This window comes from Rasamsonia emersonii (genome assembly GCF_000968595.1).
Source record: "Rasamsonia emersonii CBS 393.64 chromosome Unknown ctg1118621760016, whole genome shotgun sequence".
Lineage (NCBI taxonomy): Eukaryota > Fungi > Ascomycota > Eurotiomycetes > Eurotiales > Trichocomaceae > Rasamsonia > Rasamsonia emersonii.
In genome coordinates, this window is record NW_013563271.1 from 1 (window position 1) to 20,279 (window position 20,279).

Genomic DNA, 20,279 nt, shown 5'->3' on the forward strand with positions numbered 1-20,279 from the left:
CTGTTGACTCTGCTTGCACCAGGCGAGCTGGCTAGATCCATGGCATGTAGTTGGTGATGATGTCAGAAGGGTTGGTAATTATAGTATCTTCCCTCTCAAAGATTCACTCTACCATTGCTGTCTGAAGAGAGTTGAGGGATCTGTATGGCCATAGGTTCTGCCCATATCCTGAGGTAAATTTGCACAAGACTCGTTTTTAATACGCTCTCAGCGCCGCATCGTAGCGACAGCCAGCATTTGAAGCAACTATAGGACACAATTAGAATTGATATTATTTTGAAAAGTCCCGCAGTTCAAGATCTCAACATACCGAGGTGGAAAAGTTAGAGTTCTTTCCCTCTCTGGCGATCTGTTCATCCAGTTTTTCTGCAAGAAATATGCAGTTAGTAAAGCATATATTATCGATGCGAACGTCGGTAGAAGTTTGGTTGGCATTCTTACCTACTGTGCAGTAAACCAAGCGGCCAACTTGCGGGTCTGTCTCGAGACTTCGCAAAAAGTTCCACGCTCGCCTTGAGTGGCCGACTCGGACGAACTGGAATGAAACATCTGTCGAGGCATGTTAGCGATTTATATATCAAGAATATATATATCAAGAAGTAATAAGGAATTTGCGAGGCGAACCTCTTTCGTTATACCCCGGACACGCATTTAAGATACTCTTGCAACGCAGAATCGCGTTCTTCACCGCTGAGCGATGCTCCTGGGTAGGCTGGACACTGTCAGTCAGCATGGCTCCATGAGCGAAGGCAGATGCATACCTGGCCATCTGTTATGATAGTAACCAGGACAGGCCGCCGCAAGGTCCCTGCTTGTGCCTTCTGCAGGACAAAAGGCCTGATCACCTTATTCTCCAACACTGTGCCGAACTGCGTGGGGCCATAATACTGGACTTTACTCAGGAAGTTTTGAAACCTATTCAGGTATTTGACATGGTTCCAGGTGCTGTCAACGTTGCAGTTGAGGAACCTCATGGACATTCTATCGGGGTTCAGGACCAATACAATTTGTATGAGGCGCCTCAGTGTCTCGTTCAGGACCGCCCTTTTGTTGCCCATACACATCAATCTGCTGTTATCTGGGCAAAGTTATTTAGGAGACCTGAAGATAGTATTGGGTGCCTTACCACATAGAACCACAGTATTATGCGCACCTACCATTGTCAACGCTGGACTGTATTGCGGAGGTAAACATTCATTTTCAAGCATGTATATCGCTCCTTTGGTCGCACATTGAAGGTGGTGACAGAAACAAGAGGGGAGATCTCATAGATCAATGCATTCTTCGAAAAAGTTGCACAGGTCTTCTGGAGTGGTGTACTGATAACAAACAGAACTCAACCATTAGCCTGACCAAAAAAGAAAAAAAAAGGAAGGAAGAAAGAAAGAAAGAATGTGTTGCATACATCCACGCATTGAGGAAAGTACGCATTAAACAGATTGCATATCGATTCCGATGAGTCACACGGGTGGTAATAATCGTCGCTCTCGTTCTCGTTTTCGATCTCGTCGTCGTCGTCGGCCTGGTCATCAATCATCTCGTCCAGGTCATCGCCTTCTGCATCACTGTCAAGAGAATTGTCGTTCCCTTCTACGGAACCTGGGACACCGTTATAGGACTCGTCAGGAACGCTCCTGTATGAATTGCCAACATTGTCGTCTTCATCGAAACGGGAGTATTCGTGTTGGGCCTGATAGCCGTGGAATTCTTCGTACGAGGCGTCATACAAGGAGCGTTGTCGATTGTAATGCGACATATTAGCTTTGTACAGTACTTTGGATGTGATCCTTTAATTCAGTGTTGAGATCAACTGGATTTGGTTCTCTGCAACAATTGCAGAATGATTAACGATCTCTGCTCTTTTATGTTATGGAGACAGAGTCTTACTGTGTAGATCTGCGATCTGCCATCCTCAAGCAAGTGGGATAAATGCGCATGGTATATCCACCACATTTCCCGCTGGAAGGCATTGCTGTTGTAGATCATCTGCATGAATCGAATTGAGAGGGCAGAATGGCTCCACGTTAACACAGAACCCACACCTGCAATCTGTTCATGCCAACAAGAACGGCATGAACTGTCCCGAAGGCAATTCGCAAGTTTGTATTCAGGCTGCATGAACCAAAGTTCTGTCCAATCGATCGAGTCTGCCAAAGTTGGGAACTATCTTCATGTGCCGATCACTGTGATCAGTCTGTATGAAACAGGGAAGGAGCGAGTTGAGCAGGGTGTTGGGGCTGCACAGTTTACTCTTCACACATTTTCGCGATATCGACCTCAATCCGTATGGTGAGGCGGACCTCTGTCCGGTTCAATCCCAGTCTGCAGACGAACCCCTTCGATAGAGTGTTATTTCATCACGTCACCAGCTGAATGAAAAAATAATAAATTGATCGGCATTGACTCAACAAAACTGATTCGCAGAGTTTATACTATGGGAAGTTGAGAGCTATTATTGATCCCGACAGGAGGATTGAGAAAGTTTGCGCAAACTCGAGAAAATCGCGAATATAAGACTCGACTTTTTTTTTTCTTTTTCGTACACACTCATTGTTCTGGTACCACGAGGAAAGAAACGAACTAGCTAGCAAAAACGGCGACGCTACCTGACGACTGGTCTTCTGCAAGAGCCAACGGCCGTGGCCTCCCCCATGTATCGCAAGGCAGAAATCGCCAGGAACCAGAATGCTTGCGCGCGAACACATAGTGTACAATCCACTCGGACAGCGGCGGCATGGCTGGCCACTGGTTGCCGCCTTGGAAGGTCACGTCTCGCAGGCCGAGAACCATGGGTGGTATCACATTCTGCGAGATCAAATCAGCAGGGATGAATAATAAGAAAGGGGCGTGCTTGAAGGAATGTCTGTTTGCGAGCGCACCTTGTCCTGTTTCCCTGCTTCTGCCTCGCAGTCCTTGTACACCTTCAGCAGAGCTTCCCCGTCATAAGGCCGCATGGAGAGCAAGCTCTGTATCTCATCGCTCAAATGCTGGCGCAGCCCAGGAGCCATTTCCTCGATGATGCCGTGCAGCGTCGCCGCATTGTAATCCGCAGGCTTTGTCTCAGCACCATAAGCGAACAGCCTCTTCAGCGCAGGCTGGAAAGCATGGTGCTGGTCGACGTTTCCTCCAGAAAGCCCGGTATGCCAATCACCTTCTCGAAGCCCGGGAACATTTTCTCCTCCTCGAGGACGTGGTGATGCGAGACCCAGCCTGCCAAGGCCTTGACAAAGAAGAGCAGATCCGCCACGTCGCGGGGTTCATGCACGTACGGCGCCTGCAGGTAGATGCTGTTCAGGCCGCGGAGCATGGAGTTGTGGGCAAAGGCCATCTCGTTTGCGATGTAGACGGCCGGATGCGAGTTCTGTGTTGTCAGATGGGAATTCCATTATACAGTACGTACGGAGTAATAATATGCCGTTCATGCGATTGTTTCGACTGGAAAAGCTGGCTTACCACATCCATGGTCTTGGACGGAGTCTCGATCAACTCCCATGGCCCGCCGGCCCAGGGTTTGGACATGGTGGCTGCTTCTACAACTCAAGATCAGAGAGAATGAATCGAAGGTCGAGAGTACTCCGTATACCGTGGATGATCTTATTCTTCTAAGTAGGCTATTAATATTAATAGAAAGAAGCTCGATAAGTAGGCACTCTGTCGACTCGTCGACTGAGTCAGCTGTCAGTCCGCTGTTGGCTTAGCTGTCGCGGCACAGCACCAACACAGCTCAGAGAAAGAAGCCTGACTGGGGATCGACCAGTTACACAAGTGACAGCCTAACAAACAAACGAATGCTGCTAATATTAGGTATAGCAAGGTTGTCGCCAATCACGGAATCTGGATTAGATATAGCAAACGGACACCCGTGACAAAGAACGGGAGAAATGCGATCGATCGAGTAGGTTCTTAGGTTTATTAACAATCAGCTTATGCATTGCATATATTTTATAATTAATTGTACTTAAATGTCAATAGTCCAGCTTAAAAAAAAACAAGGGGCCTGGAATATAGCCATAGCCAATATTCACCACACACACCATATAAACCGTTCTATTTTGAGTTCCATCACGCTCTATCGACGCCTCTATGACACCCAAGTCTATGAGTCTATGTACAGTATATGCATAATATAGAAGACAGGTTTATAGAAGAGAGGTTAGGTGCAACCATGCTGTAGAAGTAGAGTCCTGCCCTTCCTTCTACCAGCAGCTAAATGCAATCGTTCATGACATCTCGCGGATCGAAACTCCCGACCTATCATCCCCCACCACATCACTCTTCGGCGTCACCAGCCTTTTGCCGTCCCATTGGTCCTTGATATTGACGTCTTGGTCTTTGATGTGGACGTCCTCCAGACCGTATTCGGTCTCCAGCTCCGTCCGGAGACGGACCTCTTTCTCGAATATGGCCAGGACAAAGGCAACACCCGCGAAGACGATGGCGATCTGCCAGACGAGACGCAGCGCGTCCGTGAAGAGTCTTTGGACCTGTTGCTGCGTGGCCGGAGCCAGAGAGTTCACAAACCCCCGGCTGGCATGCTGGTACGCTTGTCCATGGGAGAGACTCGCGCGCACCGACGGATCCTGCACCTGACGCAAGCCGTGCTCAATTCGCGTGTTGAAAACGGCAGCGGGTATGGCAAATCCCCAGATGTTGCCAAAGCAGCGGATAAAGGCCATGCTGGCGGTGGCGGCGGCCTGATCTCGTTCAGCAAGACCAGCCTGAAACGCTGGGAGGAGTGTGTCAAACACCATCCCGGACCCGGCAGCGGCGATGATCTGGAAGATGACCCATTCGGCTGTGGATGATGTCGGACCTAGCAAGCTGAATAGTCCCAGTCCCAGTGTGGCCAGAGCAAATCCAACAATATGGAGAATCTTATATCTGCCAAACTTCGAGAGCAGCAGAGCCGCGACGGCAGCCCCTGGAATGGCCATGAGAACGCTGGGCAGCAGCTGCACGCCCGACCGGGCTGGACTGGAACCGAGAATGACCTGGAAATAGAGGGGGAGGAAGAAAATGACCCAGAAGAGCAGGCACGAATTGATGAAGGTATTGGCGAACACGACCACGGATGTCCTGCTTTGGAACAGTCTCACCGGAGTCATGGGCTGAATGCAGAAACCAGATCCTTCATACAACAAATAAAGCACAAAACCGCTCAGTCCCAGCACCAAGGGGGCGATAATATGCCCTGATTCCCACTCGTACTTGGATCCACCGTAGGTGAGCGCAAACAGGACCGAGACACTGGCCATCACGAGGATGATGGCTCCGAGAACATCGATCCTCTTGAGGCGTTGGGCAAAAGTCATCTGCCGGTTGTAGCCGACATGAAGGAAGAAGAATAAAAGAATCGCGGCGGTGCCGCCGATGGGAAGGTTTAGATAGAATATCCATCGCCAGGTCGTCGTCTCGACAATAAGGCCGCCCAGAAAGGGGCCCAACGACGTTCCGAGGGCGAAGATAGCGAGGATCATGGCCATGAAATTGCCTCGCTGTCGCAACGGCACCAGGTCGGAGATGATCACCTCCACCATCATCTCCACGCCACCACTGCCCAGGCCCTGCACCACGCGACCGGCGATCAGCATGGCTCCGCTCTGTGCCGTGCCGCAAATCGCACTGCCCACGGTATAAATGACGACAATCGAGATGGTCAGCCATCGTCGCCCAAAGAGGTCAGCGATTTGCCCGCAAAGCGGGGTGACTACTGCACTGGAAACGGATCCCGTCAGCGAGAGACAGCACTGGACAAGGGCGACAAGAAGCAACATACCTCGACAGCGCAAAGACATTGTTCACCCAGACATAGCCATTGTCAAGCTTCAGGTCCTGGACGACGGTCGGCAGCGACGTGATGAGAACGGTACTCTCCAGCGCCGTCAAGAGACTTGTGATGCACAGGGCGACGATAATGCCCCAAAATCGAAGGCTGCGAAGGTTCCTCTGCTGACCATTGGGCGGTGTCGTTGCCGTTGTCTCTATCCTGTCCATCGTCTCCGTCATCTGCGCCGTCAGCTGCTCTCTCGACTCCATTGCACTGCCTGCCATCCTTGCAAGAATTTTTGTGATGGCGGTTGAATCAGAAGTCAGGTCGAGTCAAGTCGAGTCATGCCAATTCACCCACTCATCCACCGACGTTTTCCAGGATCACAAGGAGCGGCCGCAAGAGTCATCGTGGATTGACGACGCTCGATTCGTGAAGAGAAGAAAATATGACCAGGAGCATGGCTGCTGCATGCGATGTCTTCGGGACCCATTCCGTTTAAGGGGAGCTATGTCGCTGGCCGTGTAAACACAGCTAACCCATTGGGCATGCTGGCCATGCCACAGTGGGTCGATGTCCGCCATGGTCGAGAAGCTGGAATGATCGTCGATCGACCGTCGTTCCCTCAGCGACGAGTTGGGAATTGATCCACCGCTAGCCATGGCTAGTGTCGGCAGGGACGAACCTTGCTTCCAAGTTTGGCTCGCTGCTCCACCGGCAGAAGCTTGTCCTTGTTTGCTGCAGGAGAGACGCAAAGCATATTCTGATACTCGTCATGTTACGGAGTAATTACTCGTCATTCGTGTGATATGACGGCGGAATCCGTGACTCGGAATTACCATACTCCGTACGTCGTGACCCGTGACTGCCCGCCGACTCCCTTCAGCCAGAACAACAGCTCAATGAATCATCCTTTACAGTTTCAAATTCCATCAATCAACGTGAGAAATTCTCAGTCAAAAACAATATGGCAGTTTCTAAATGTTCTCACAATAGACGAGGCGCGAGAGATGATTCTATGTGCTGATCCTCGAGAAAGAATATATTTCCCTCAGCGCTCTCGCCGGCCGTGTCTCAGGCCAACCATCACCCAGTGTTGGCGGAACAGGAAATCAACCATGGAGCAAGACTGAATTCAAATTGATAGTATCATACTAACTAATCTGCATAATCATAAGAAGCAGTCTTCTGGGTGATAGGAGACCTGCAAACAGTGTAGATGGTGAGCATACACAAAGAATACCAACAAAATAGTGTACGGCAACAAAACACAAATCACCCAGCCCAGCCCAGTACACTACCAGGATAGATATCATATCTAGAAAATTCATCAGCTGAGGGTCAATATACATACATAATTCTAAAGTTGGCTGCCTACCTTTTGACCTTTCGAAGCCTCGTTGCAGTTAACTGCTCCTTGACTTATTACATTCGCCAATGCTGAAGCCAACGACTAGACAGACATAGAAAGTCAGCGTTACAAATCCAAAAAAAAATTGATCGCCTGGTAATAATAATAACTCTTTATCTTCGAATAAAACTCAAGGCTGTGATAAGACATAACTGCTCTACACTAATTTCGCCCGCTGCTAGGGCCAATTCTTCAAATTGCTGTGCCATCTCGGCAATGAGCTGCTCACATGCTTTCTGGTCATCGGTGTCGTTGCCTCCAGTGTTACCAGAGGGGGGAGGGGGAGGAGGGGGGCCAAGAAGAGGAGCCGTGGAGGCGAGTTGGAAAGTAAGGAGGATGAGGGCGAGGGCTTTGAGGACGTGCATGTTGCTTCGCTTTATAAAGATGAGATTATATAATTCACATAGAGATAATTTCAGATAAATGATGTTCAGTATTTGAGTATTTGCTGCTGTACAGCATCTATCTACTGCGAGAAGGAGAGGCCTCTCCTTTTATAGCTGTTTCCCTGACAATATAATATAGACCGTTGAACAATGACACTAATCCCCAAATGAAGACAAAAATAGAAAAAAAAAGAAAAGAATGCACATCAGCTTGGACCTTTTCTTCTGTATACTATTGTGAGGCTGAATTGCTAGCATCATGAACGATAGTTGTGTTGAGGATTTGATGTCCATAGAGGCCTTTCCTATTTGTTACGCGCTGGGTCCAACCGTAGTCGTCGATACTTAGCAATGGTGGTTAGGGAAGGATCAAGGAGTCTTCCGGACTCTATGTCGTTCACGAGCACGCGACGGTCTAACTAACCCGGGTCTCCTCTCCTCGAGACAACGGCCTAACTGGCGAAGGGCTCTTCCTCGAACGACCTCTTCTCTCAGATGTGATGGGGTCTTGCAGGGACATACAAACAAGTAAGGGTTTTCCAGGGTAAGATAACAACAGCGACTAGGTCAGCTTGGGTTAATTGAGGGCGTTGAGTTGCCATTACTCCTATCTTTTACTAGAGTATTGGGCTGCATGGACGAAAAGCAGTAGTACAATGAAAGATGATATGGTGGACATTCCCCTCGAGATTTCAGATTCCCTGCGTCAGAGCGTCATCGAGTCCAGGGATGTGAATGCCGCGACGGCACTCCTGAAACAGGTCCATCTCAGAAAGTTCGACATGGCCGTTCACACCTCGTCCAGCCAGTCATCGGAGGAAGAGCTTGATAGCACCATGCTGTGGAACACCACCCGGAAGAATGTCACCAAATTGGCAGGAGAGACAGGGACGGCTGGCCAAGCGGTATTTGGCTCGATTTTCGGCTCATACGACGCTGGCTATTATGCGTATCCGCTGTGAGTTTGCTTTCTTTCTTTTTTTCTTTGCACTGGTATATAATTTCAGCTAAGTCGATGGTCATCGCATGAGTATCTTCGCTGCCTCCCTCAAGTCCGATCCGATGGATGTGAACGTCGGCAGAAAATACCGCTATACCATGCTGCAGGCAGGGGGCAGTCAGCTGGAGGCTACCACTCTCGAGAACTTTGTTGGGTGTCGAATTGACGGATCGTTGATTGAGAAGGTCGTTGCAGAATATGTTGGAGTCCATGGACAAGAAAAGCAGATTTGGTAAGATAGAACTAATAAAGATTAGATTAGGTATATCTCAATGGAAAAATTCTGCTCAACTTAAAAATTCAATGAATAATCCTCCTACTGCTCAGAGATCTAGCCAGTAGTAATTGGAATAGAGGATGGCAGAGCAGATTGGTCGTCCAGTCAATCAGAGAAAAGCTCATTAGCTCATATACCAATCGTAAAGAATAGATATGGCAAATGAGATGGATGTATTGGACCTGTAGGTTATGGCGCGATGGAGAAATTAACTCGGCCTGTCGACAGGAAATGACAATGTGGGGCAACCCGCATCATGTGTTCTGGGCCAGCAGCAGTACAGCGTCCCATGTCCCAATGCACTCTGCAATTCATTAATTTCGACGCATTGCTCCAATGAAGGTTATTGTCACTGGCGCCACGGGCTTCATTGGCAGCCACATCGTCGCTGCATGCGTCGCGTCACCTGACATTTCCTCCGTCATCGTCCTCACCAGGCGGTCAGTGGTAGAGAACAGCAACCATGAAGCCGTCAGGACCAGCCCCAAGGTGACAGAGATCATCCACGACGATTTCAGCCAGTATCCACCGTCGCTGCTGGAGCGTCTCAATGGTGCTGGCGCTTGCATATGGTGAGTTGAGTCTGCATTCAGTATGTTCATTTGTAGATTAATCTGTTTTTTGTCTACCTGCGACTTACTGATGGTTCGCGTTCAGGGCGATTGGAGGCAAAGTGTCGCAGTTTCCCGATCTCGAGACTGCCAAACGCGTTGGCATCGAGTATACCCACGCCGCAGCGCAGGCCTTCCTCCAGCATGTTGCGCCCACCCTGGACGCGGGCCAGAAGTTTTGCTTCGTGTATTGCAGTGGCTGGGGGGCAGCAGAGGATCAGAACAAGACGCTGTGGATGATGTCTGACACAAGGAGGATAAAGGTGCGCAACAAAGGTCCTTGATTGTCCTCCTCGAGGGATCTTTCAACATATACGCTATAAAATATGCGAATAATACGAATGTATCAGCTCATGGCTAAGCTGATATCAACAGGGCGCCGCTGAAAAAGGACTCTTCGATATCGCTCAGTCCAATCCCGACAGCTTCCAAGTGTATTGTTTACGCCCTGCTGCAGTGCTTCCGGCCTCTTGCAAGACCCTCTATCCCGTCGCGGGGGCTCTCATGCCGGCAGTCGTCGTGACGGACCTTGCCAAAGCATTTGTCACCGTCGCAACCAAGGGATATCCGAAGCCGATCGTTGAGAACTCGGAGATCACCAAGCTGGCCAAGTGATTGGATAGAGATATGTGCAAGAAACTCATCCAGCTCGTAGGACTTGATTGCCGATGGTCTACCATGCAGGTTGAAAGCCAACTGATGGGCAATTAATTTCCTAAAACTGTTAGAAGCAGGATTTCAAAAGCCCTCTAGCCAGTCATGGTCCTGCAAAGCAGGGTTCTGATACTAATTGCTTGTCCTAAGTATTTTCCTGGGCTTCGACAAAGGAGATATCGCAAAGAGTCTCTCGTCGAATGTGTAGCTTGCGTCGAGTTGATAGTGTTCTTTCCTCAAGGCACACAGGGGATAGGCTGCTGCCATACTGACTGTGCAAATGTGGCAGCTAGAGCTCTCGACTGCCGGCTCGATTATGTCAGCTGGAATCTGTCGAAGGAGTATGTAGAGGGAGTGGTGTCAAATATCTGGATAGAAAGGCATGCGTATTTGAGCTTCAAGCCAACATGAACGTGTAGAATAAGGAAACTGACTTTGGACAAGCCATGTCCTAACGTTTTCGGAATCTGCACTTGTGCTCTAGCGGGAAATTGCGTAAGGCACGTAGATCATGTGGTCGGCAGTTCACCTGACAGAGTTCCATCGCGCTCAATCGGCCATGAGCAGGAGCATGGCGGCAGGCACAGTCTGAACAATGGCTTTCTCCTTCATTGCAGGAGGGATATTTGTCGCGACCTGGGTTGATCGAGGAGAATTGTTTGAGCGTAGCACGGCCGACTAATCAAGCGGCAGCCTTAAGTTCACAACCTCCAACCTAGTCGAGCCTGCATCGTTTCCGCCCACGGAACAAGGGGCCGCCTGTCAACTGCAAACACGAGCTGACCTGGCCAGTTCTCATCCATGAGGATGCCATCCAGGGCACGGATGAATTCAATTCATTTCAGCATGACCAGACAAGCCTGCACCAACGCGTTGACGCGGGAGGTCGTCTCTCGTCGCTAGTCGCCAGGCACAAACCGGAAAATGCGGTTCGCAGGCTGCATGCGTATCGCACATAACAGACAGGGCAGGTTGGTCGTGGGCAATTTTTCTGGATCACAGTGGGTGTCTAATTGCTCTGATAGCTCCCATGCATTCACTGATGAACTCGATGGTCTAGCTGATGTCGAGGACGACGCGTGCGGCGGTTTTTCGCCGTCGACGAGAAGCTATTGCCTTGACCCCGCCCCACAAGATCCATAATGGCTCCCGAAGGATGGAAGGTCACAATAACAAGATGAATGCTTTTCGCTGTTTTGATGGCTGCTGATACTGTCGGTGAGCATGCCATAGTGACAGTGGTATCGGGCAATCTCAAGACTCTGTCCGTACCATCGCAGAATAACTGGCACAGGTGACCGATCGCGCGTGTCATATCGCTAATTATTGGTTCTTCAACATGCGTATCTTGTGATCGCATGAGGGGACTGCCAACGACTTTGATGCGTCCTGCGAGCAACAGACATCTGATTATCTCAGGCACGACACATCCTCTGACTCGATATCTGTCAATCCTGTGAAGGAAACCATCAACATTCCTAGACTGGTATCCTGCACCCACGCCAATGACAATAGTCATGCTTGAGAGACGTCACCATGATGCTCGCCACCCCGCCATATATTCCTGGAGGTTAATAGTGGTCCGCAATGGGTCAAATGTGTCTGGAAAGCAGTTCTCTCTGTAGTTGAGCAAATTACTTCCCTGTGAAGTGAATTGTTCGGCACAAAGTACACTGGGGGTGCTTTCAACCACCCAAAGGCATCTGCGTCTTCCATTCACAAATGGCAAACGTAGACCACCATTTAGCGTCGTTTCATATCGACCAGATATGGGTTAAGATTCCAGTTGTTCTAGGTGATAACAATTGTTTCATCGCAGTTCTGAAAACTGATTTCCCGCTGCTGAATCCCGGGGAAAAATCCCGATTACAGGTTGTACTGAACGTCAAGCGGTCTCGGGTCATACTCGCGTCGTATGTGCCAATCAACAAAGTTTCGTCAACCAATCGTCAACTGGCATCGGCTTGCGGTATTCTCGATCGGTAGTTCCGATGGACAGTTTTCCTGTGTTAGGAAAAAAGACTGGCGACAATGGTCGACATCGACTGCTGGTTTTATGGCATCGTCCCAAGGAGTTGTGTTAGCTGATGATCAACCTGCTGTAGAAGTTTGGTTGTCAGGAGCAGTCAGTGGCTTTGTCCAGTTTTCTATTACATGCCAGCCGGACAGAAATACGAGTGATCCATTGCACGTCCCAGATATCCTCGGTGGTGACACAGGAAGGCCGTGTCACAGAAGCCGGGCAATACGACCTAACAGATGCTTCAGAGCTGCCTCATGTTCAGTCCACTGTCAGTACGACGCTGGCGGTGCTCGACCAGATCGGTTAATTATCGTGTCTCCCTCGGATATATTTGCCAGAATGCCATAATACATAATGCAACTGCACGCCGGACCTATCCTCGCGAGCTGAACAATTCGGCAATTTTGTTTTGTTGGTCTGCGAGTTGACCGACAAAAAGGACAGCACCGAGATGATCAGGGCCGAGAGATTGCGAGGACGAAGGCCAGGAGGCCAAGAAGCAGACCGGCGTGATGCGCGTGTTTTTCCTTAACCTCGTGGGTATTGCCGAAAGATACCCGACCCGCTTCGGGAGTGGCAAAGTCCACGGTACTCTTTTCCAGCCTACCACAACGTGGCAGTAGCAATGACACATGTTCACCGTGTTCCTGTTGCGTGAGGGCTTTCTCATTTCAGCACTGGATCCCCATCGCACGCGCCCGGTCTTGTCATTATTTACCGAAGGGGAGTCGGGCAAAAGTCCGGCCCCGTCTGACAGTTAAGCGGCTGGCAAGCGCCCACAGAGATATCGCGGATGCTTACCCTTCCTATGCGAAATGGACGACGCTCGGCGTCCGCGTCCTCATCGTCCATCTACATTCTACATAGGCTCTGAGCAGCGCGATTTCTCGGAATCCCTGGGCGGCAAGGGCGCCGCCCCCTCTCATGACCGGCCCGCGGGCGCCAAGGTTGCCATACCCAGGGCTACAACCACCGCTGACCTGCCGAGCTCGTCTCGACGTGTCGGCCATGCCTGTGAGCCATGCCGCGAACAGAAGACCAAATGCAGCGGCGACCGTCCAACGTGTCATCGCTGCCAGGATTTGGGCCTGGCCTGCTCGTATGGCGATCGGAAAAGGGAAAGAACCGCTAAGTGTGTACACTGTCGGACGCTTTCCGGCTGAATTCGGTCTGGCTGACGGGGAAAGTGGCTAGACAGCTAAGGGACCTTACGAGGCAGGTCCAGGACTATGAGCTGCTTCTAAACACTCTGCAACCTAGACTGAGCCCCCAAGACATGCAGCTGACCGAAGAAACACTGGCCAAAGTAGGTTTCTTTTGTCGACTGACTCGGGATTCAGAGAGTAACCTAACGTAGCTCCTGTAGTACAGGATCGATGGAGACAAGCCAGGCGCTGACGAGCTTCCTGTTGCGTCCTCCAAGTCGGGTACTTCAGAGGCTGCGGTCAGTGGGAAGCCTGTTCAGACGGTCTTGAGTGAGTTATTGGGCGGGATCGACTACACCGAGGAAGACTTCAATCGCAGCGAGCGATCCAAGGCGGTGGGATGTGTGGGAAAGCAGTCTGCAATGTCGTGGATCTACAGTTTGAAGCGAGAAATTGAATCTGAGTTCCCTGGCAGTGGCCCAGCAGTTTCACCGGAAGATCCTCAGGAGCGGCAGTCGGTTGCGTCTGTAAGCTATTTCCTCGATGATGCAGAGATCCCGCTCGTCGAGGACGTTGATCTTTTAGGACGTCCTTCTCAGATGGTTGCCGATGAGTTGATGAATGGCTACTTCAACATGATTCATCCCTCGTTTCCCATCATTGGGAAAGAGACGTTTATGGGGCAGTACAAGTCCTTCTACTCGACGCCTTTAGTGCGACCTGGACGACGGTGGCTGGCTATATTGAACCTGATCTATGCAATTGCGACGCGAAATCTGCGTCAAATCCAGCCGGAGCGGATCGTCACTGGTGACGATGACCTGGTATATTTTTCCCGTGCGTGGAAACTGGGGATGGGGGAAAATGCCATTCTTGCTCATCCTGATCTGCAACAAGTCCAAGTGGAGGGGCTAACATCATTGTATCTTATGTCTATTGGACATGTTAATCGGTATGTTAACCACCTTCCCTGTTTTTCTTTTCTTGGCTAATGCAAGGTGACTTCATTGCGTTCAGATCTTGGAGAGTTTGCGGCATGGCCATTCGCTCAGCAGCTGCAATGGGGCTCAATTTGCGGAGTGAAAGCAACTACGTCACGCACGTGTCTAAGGAGACTCGATACCGGGTTTGGTGGTCGCTACATACGCTCGAGACGATCCTAAGTAGTATGACTGGCCGTCCTCTCTTCACCCGAAAAGAAATTTGCACTACGCCACTGCCCGTTCCCTTTGAGGAAGAAGAGTTTTCGGATGGGAGGGTCACACACATCATGGCGGACAACAAAGCACGAAGTTCCTTGATTGCACAATTTGTCATCAGGCATCCATGTGAGCCCGCGGGGACTGGGACTGCTGGTGAAAATGAAAAAGCCAGGGGCGATGGGAAGGAGCCAGTCAATCCAAGTATGTCTCTATATTTTCTCTGCTTCGTGGACTTGGACCTCCTCATGCGAGAGGTCATTCATACGGTGTATGCTCCAGGCGCTGCTCAGAAGCCCTTGCATGAAGTTGAAGCAGCCGTCAGCGACCTCAATAACAAGGCTGATATGTGGCTGGCGAGGCTTCCAGGTGTCTTTCAATTTAGTTCTGAGCAGAAATCCCAAGGCTTTGAGAGACAGAGACTAAGTTTGGCGTTCCATTTCTACAGCATGAAAATGTTGCTGAGCAAACCTTTTCTTCACCATCCTGACCGGCAGGTGGCAGGTAGCGGCAAACCAGAAAGGTTCTGTGATAGGCTATCGGCACTCTGCGTTGGTGCAGCCTGCAGGATGCTGGATTTGTTCCCGGACGAGCCCGATACGACCTGGCTGTACCGGGTTTCTCCATGGTGGTGTGTCTTGCACTATCTCCTCCAGTCCGCTACCGTACTACTGATAGAATTGTCCATCGGAGCCACGTCGAAGCGCGAGGACCTGAGGGAGATACCGGCGAAAACGAGGAAGGCGTCGCAGTGGCTGCAGGAGATGGCATTGCGGTGTCCTGCGTCGCAGCGAGCGTGGTCGATCTGGGGAGAGCTCCTATCGCGACTGGGGGAGAAGGTGGGATTCGAGGTTGACGTGGGGACGGGGACGGATGAAGTACGCAAGTATCGCCGGATTGATGTCGCTGTGGGCGCTAATAATAATAATCGTCCTGGGTATTCAGGGAGGACTCCCCGGTCGAGATCTAGGCCGGTGCGAGCATCGCCGACGTCGTTGACCGGCCGGTTGTCAGTCTCTTTGCCGGAGAGTCCGACGTGGCGGTCTTTGCCGGCATATCGAGAGCGAGAGCGAGAGCGAGAGCGGTTTGGAAGTGGTCTGGGGGAGTCTGAAGAGGGGCATGACAGCGAGGGGGAGGGGTGAGCAGCATACCTTATTTTTATCATTGCCACTGCAGCACGGTCAGTGTCGAGTATCTGTGAAGGTTAGGAGTTGGGGTATCGAGGCGTATGCTCGATGGGGATGTCACGATGAATACGATAGCCAAGATACCTAGATTAGAATGACGAATGGTATATTTATACGTAAACGGTGTTTTCTTTCTAATCCTCGTTCGAAGAAGCTATGTCCGCTGATGCCATTATCAGAATACAACACCGCAGAATAACGTTCTGGCTGGATGGTCTTTGACTAGTACTGTACATATACTGTACTACTACATCTACTACAACTTCACCCTCCTAGGCGCCGCCTTAACAGGATCCTTAACACTCGACAAACTCTCCACAAACATGCTTCCCTTACGCTCATCCCCCGCAAAAAGATGCTCTTTGACCAACCTCCTCGGCGTCTCAGCAAGCCATTGCTCAAGACTAAACTCCTCGAACTTGCTCGCACGGAAAATCTCCAGAAACTCCACAGGCTCGTCACGACTAAGATTCTCGACGTAGTGCGCCATACCCTTGGGCACGACGCCCACGTCCCCCGCAACATAGTCGAAGGTGCGCGATGTCCCGCTGGCCGCGAAGATGGTGATGCGTGCTCGGCCCCGGATGAAGAACGCCCATTCGTCGGCTGCTGGGTGCCAGTGCATTTCGCGGAGGGCGCCAGGGTCGATGATGACGTGTGCGGCTGCCACGGTCGAAGAGATGGGGAAGTTGCTGCTGTCTGTGATCCGGACGTGTCCGCCGCTCGCTGAGAGGGGTTTCTGGGCTAGCATGTTGTGCGTGAAGCGGCGGGGGGAGCGCTTTATCTCGTCGGAGGGTTGCTCCGTCTGGGGGTCGGACGACGGGATGCTGCCTTGGAAGATGTATTTCTCTTTTGGGGGAAGATTGTCGAAGAGTGCTGGAGGGAGGCGGAAATTCTTCGCAATGACGGACTGGGGGGTGTGTGCTGCATACAAACATCTATCAGCGGAATTCCATATATCCCCAAGAAAGCATAGAATAAGAATGGGTGCCTACCCAACCAATCCGACAAGAGAAACGTCTCATCCTCACTGAAGTTTCCATCATCAAAAATGAGCAGAAACTCCGTGCCCCCCTTACCCACACCCTGCAGACTATGTGGCACGCCACGAGGGAAATACCACAGGCCGCCCTGGGACACGTCGTCGGCGAAATGCCGTCCTTCGGCGTCGATGCAGGTGATGCGTGTGGTGCCTGAGAGGACGTAGGCCCATTCCGCCTGTAGCAGTAGTAGTTAGAAGGAGTTTATTCCTGGGGTGGATGGATGGATGGGTGGATGAGGGTAGACTTGCCTGTTTGTGCCAGTGGAGTTCGCGAATGGCGCCTTGTTCTAGGCGCATGTTTACGCCTGCTAGTTCGATGCTGTGATATATCCAGGTTAGCATTGGCATTGGCATTCCTCCTTCATAGGAAGTAATCACAAGTTGACTGATTGATTGATACTCACCTACTAGGCAACTCCCTAACAGTCGTCTCTCTCGACCATCCACCCTCCTATATACACACATACAAAATCAAACATCAACACCTGCCTTTTTCCCTCTTCCACCCTACTAAATTTTGAGAAAAGGGAGGGGCCCACCTCAATCCTCATCCTCGAATCCGCAAAACTCCACTTCATGTTCGGTATGTGGCCTGCGTCTGTCGCCGGCGGCCGGATCATGTCTGGATCTTGTCGTTCGCGGTCGCGGTTGCGTGGGCCGAGGATTGATGCGCCGTGGTTGTTGCGGAAGGGTTCGGGAGGGAGGCCTGTGGTGTAGGGGTCGGAGGCGGTGTCGTAGGGGTTGTTGTCATTGTTGGTAGTGGTGGTGGTGGTGGTGGTGGTCTGCGAACAGTCTTCTGAGAAGAATGTCCTTGGTGAGATTGAGATGGTTTTGTTGGGGTTTGTTGTTGTGGATGAGGGTTGTTCTGGCTGTTGCTGTTGACGCTGCTGTTGCTGTTTGGCGTCGTTGTCGCGGGCCATGGTTCTTTTATTTATCTATTCAGACGAACAGCTAGCTAGGTAGCTGTCCATGAGAAGCGAGAGATGTTCCTGATGAGTAAATAGATAGCTCGTAGGTACCTAGCTAGCTAGCTACATTAGCTTTATTGGATATATTCTGGTGGACAGTATTTGTTTTGATTTGCAGTATGTATGCATACGTGATGGTGACCGCACCGCTGCGAATAGCCTGTCCGTTCTGTTGTGAGGTTCGCATGACCTCATATTAGCTATGGGGATAAGAACGATATCTCTGGAACGGCATACAGCTAATGGTCAATTAGGTTCTGAACCTAATTTATGCACTGTATTGAAGTTAACACAACAAGCATTCTATTCTTAACACTCCGGAAGTGAGAGCAAACCAAACAAAAAACGAAAAAAAAAAAGTAACTGCTCATATCGAAATTCGCTAAATATCCTGATGAAACTGCGGAGACCCGAGTTTCTTCCTCCATTCCTCCCCCTTGACGATCAGGGCGATAATTCCCGAAAACGGCACCACGGCAAGCATGGCGAAGGTGAACCATGCCCATTGCAGACTGATGCGGTCTGCAAAGGAGATGCTATCACAGCATCTAGTTAGTATTGTCTAGGACGCCCCAGGAAATGGTGGCGGCTGCACTCACGCATAAAACCCAATCGGAAACGAAAACACCTGGCGCGCGAAATTGTACAGTGTCCCAATCTCGCCTGACTGCGGCTTGTAGCAGTCGCTGCAGTACGTATACGTCACGGTCGTCGTCAGCTGTAGGCCGAAACTGGCAATCACCATCCCCATCACGGGCCCGATCCATGGCGTGTGGTGCTGCAGACACACGCCGTAGATGATGATCCCCGCGGGCGAGAGGAGCACGCTCGCGATGCACGCCGGTAGCCGCGCCTCGGGCTTGCGCTCGCCGTCGTGCCGCGCCGCGTACCGGTACATGACCCAGTCCGAGAACGGGCCGGATAGGAACTCGCCCAGCCCGGACCCGACCAGCAGCGGGAGACCCAGCATCAGGCCGATGATCCCCGTGCCGAAGTCGTACGCCTGCGAGAAGAGGATGGCGACTGTCACAGCGGGCAGCACGGTGCAGAAGCCGAAGGAAATCATATAGTGCAGGACCGTCAGCGCGACGGACGGGTACTGGAGCATCTCAAACGGGCGCACAAAGTCGCGCAGGAGCAGGCGTCGGTCACGCAGGCAGTTCTCGCGGAAGTTGAACAGCATCTGCCAGTACGTCCGCTCGCGGTGCCGCGCAAGGCTTTCTTCTGACCGCGAGAACAGCGTCTCCGGGAAGGCAAAGATCATCAGAACGAACATGAAGGCGCCGACGATGGCCGGCAGGTGGAAGCACCAGCGAAAGCCAGCCGCTTCGGCCAGATACCCGCCCTGCAACGTCAGTCGACCATCTTTGTTTTGATTGTTGAGCTTACTTACAATGATTGGTGCGACATGAGCGCCATCTATCATGATATCTCTTAGTACAAGTTCTTCTGCAGGATTGGGTTCACTCACTCGTCAGAAAGACCGTCCAGACACCCATCTTGGTGCCTCTCTACGCAGCGTTAGCTAGCAATCACCTACAGCAGGCATGCGGACCAACCTCATGCTGAAAGAACATGTCGCTGACAACGGCCGCCCCCAGCGCCATGGGCGCGCTGGTAGCCGCGCCGCTGAACACGCGAGCGACGAGCATACCAGCCCATGTCGTCGACAGGGCCGTGCCAATGGTCGCGCCGATCCCGATGAGCGTCGAGACGAGGTAGATGAGTCTCCGGCCGTAGATGTTGGCCAGCGGGGTCCAGAACAGCGGCGCCACGCCGGCGGCCAGGATGCTGATGGTCGTCTGCCACGAGGCCTCGACTTTGGAGATGTGGAAGTTGTCGGCCAGGGGCAGCAGGGCTGGGTTGATGACGGCTGAGTTGAACGGGCCCAGCAGGGCCATGACGGAGGCTTGAAGGAGGACCAGCCATTTGAGCCAGGAGGGCCAGTTCTGGACAGGACAGTCAGTATCGAATGGAATCTTTGGAACTAGAGACGATCTTACCAACGGGTCGTCTCTGAAATGGCTGGGAGTTGGAACGAGCGCGAAGCCATGAGGATCCAAAGGGGCGGTCACGCCCTTCACGTGCTCGTCCACGTGCTTCTCCTGGCCAGCGGCCACCTCGACGTGGACGGAGCTGGAGGCACCGGCATCCATGATCTTGCACACAAGCAGCAGAACGTGCAGCGGAAAGAAGACATCATCCTGCAGCCGGGGCAGGGGTCTACCCCGTATTTATTGGCATGCGATGTGGGGTCGGAGGATCTGCCGGTCTGGAGAAGGCCAGATCGACGGCCATGACGACGGCCACGACGCGTGTTACACGAGTAACACAGCAGGGGAAGCTACTGCAGACGTCATGTCGCAGATTCTGGTTGATAGGAAGAAGAAGAATAAGAAGACATCATTCGTAGATTTTCTGCGATGGAAAACAGCAGCATTGTTTCTCAGCAGAGCAGCACAATGCCCAGCAATGGACGAGCTGCAGACCGGACAGCAGACACAGCTCCCCGTATCGTGACTATCGTCGGCAACCGTTGCCAGCAGGAGAATTCCCCAGAATCAATTCCCACGAATACGGTCAGGATCCGCAGGCGAATTTCTCGAACG

General features: G+C 51.5%; 7 protein-coding genes across 7 annotated transcripts; 2 read left to right on the plus strand and 5 right to left on the minus strand.

The window, feature by feature from the left end:
- Nucleotides 1–207: 207 nt before the first annotated feature.
- Nucleotides 208–1,756, minus strand: T310_2141 (uncharacterized protein; the record flags this gene model as incomplete). Its single annotated transcript, XM_013474948.1, has 7 exons — nucleotides 208–246; nucleotides 311–366; nucleotides 442–549; nucleotides 625–712; nucleotides 762–1,078; nucleotides 1,158–1,173; nucleotides 1,406–1,756. 7 exons carry the CDS (start codon nucleotides 1,754–1,756, stop codon nucleotides 208–210), a joined length of 975 nt encoding a protein of 324 aa, XP_013330402.1.
- An 824-nt stretch (nucleotides 1,757–2,580) lies between these two features.
- On the minus strand, nucleotides 2,581–3,519 carry T310_2142 (uncharacterized protein; the record flags this gene model as incomplete). The annotated part of the gene is made up of 4 exons (XM_013474949.1): nucleotides 2,581–2,805; nucleotides 2,880–3,110; nucleotides 3,152–3,361; nucleotides 3,454–3,519. 4 exons carry the CDS (start codon nucleotides 3,517–3,519, stop codon nucleotides 2,581–2,583), a joined length of 732 nt encoding a protein of 243 aa, XP_013330403.1.
- Nucleotides 3,520–4,220: 701 nt separating this feature from the next.
- On the minus strand, nucleotides 4,221–5,795 carry T310_2143 (Multidrug resistance protein fnx1; the record flags this gene model as incomplete). Its single annotated transcript, XM_013474950.1, has 1 exon — nucleotides 4,221–5,795. The coding sequence occupies one exon, from the start codon at nucleotides 5,793–5,795 to the stop codon at nucleotides 4,221–4,223; it is 1,575 nt and encodes a 524-aa protein (XP_013330404.1).
- A 3,382-nt stretch (nucleotides 5,796–9,177) lies between these two features.
- T310_2144 (uncharacterized protein) lies at nucleotides 9,178–10,067 on the plus strand (the record flags this gene model as incomplete). Its single annotated transcript, XM_013474951.1, has 3 exons — nucleotides 9,178–9,413; nucleotides 9,499–9,715; nucleotides 9,828–10,067. The coding sequence occupies 3 exons, from the start codon at nucleotides 9,178–9,180 to the stop codon at nucleotides 10,065–10,067; spliced, it is 693 nt and encodes a 230-aa protein (XP_013330405.1).
- Nucleotides 10,068–12,944: 2,877 nt separating this feature from the next.
- On the plus strand, nucleotides 12,945–15,615 carry T310_2145 (C6 transcription factor; the record flags this gene model as incomplete). Its single annotated transcript, XM_013474952.1, has 4 exons — nucleotides 12,945–13,261; nucleotides 13,390–13,435; nucleotides 13,496–14,226; nucleotides 14,292–15,615. The coding sequence occupies 4 exons, from the start codon at nucleotides 12,945–12,947 to the stop codon at nucleotides 15,613–15,615; spliced, it is 2,418 nt and encodes an 805-aa protein (XP_013330406.1).
- Nucleotides 15,616–15,916: 301 nt separating this feature from the next.
- On the minus strand, nucleotides 15,917–17,622 carry T310_2146 (Oxalate decarboxylase; the record flags this gene model as incomplete). The annotated part of the gene is made up of 3 exons (XM_013474953.1): nucleotides 15,917–16,584; nucleotides 16,656–16,878; nucleotides 17,170–17,622. 3 exons carry the CDS (start codon nucleotides 17,620–17,622, stop codon nucleotides 15,917–15,919), a joined length of 1,344 nt encoding a protein of 447 aa, XP_013330407.1.
- A 430-nt stretch (nucleotides 17,623–18,052) lies between these two features.
- Nucleotides 18,053–19,826, minus strand: T310_2147 (uncharacterized protein; the record flags this gene model as incomplete). Its single annotated transcript, XM_013474954.1, has 6 exons — nucleotides 18,053–18,206; nucleotides 18,270–19,015; nucleotides 19,064–19,089; nucleotides 19,142–19,181; nucleotides 19,230–19,619; nucleotides 19,674–19,826. The coding sequence occupies 6 exons, from the start codon at nucleotides 19,824–19,826 to the stop codon at nucleotides 18,053–18,055; spliced, it is 1,509 nt and encodes a 502-aa protein (XP_013330408.1).
- Between the last annotated feature and the right edge of the window lie 453 nt (nucleotides 19,827–20,279).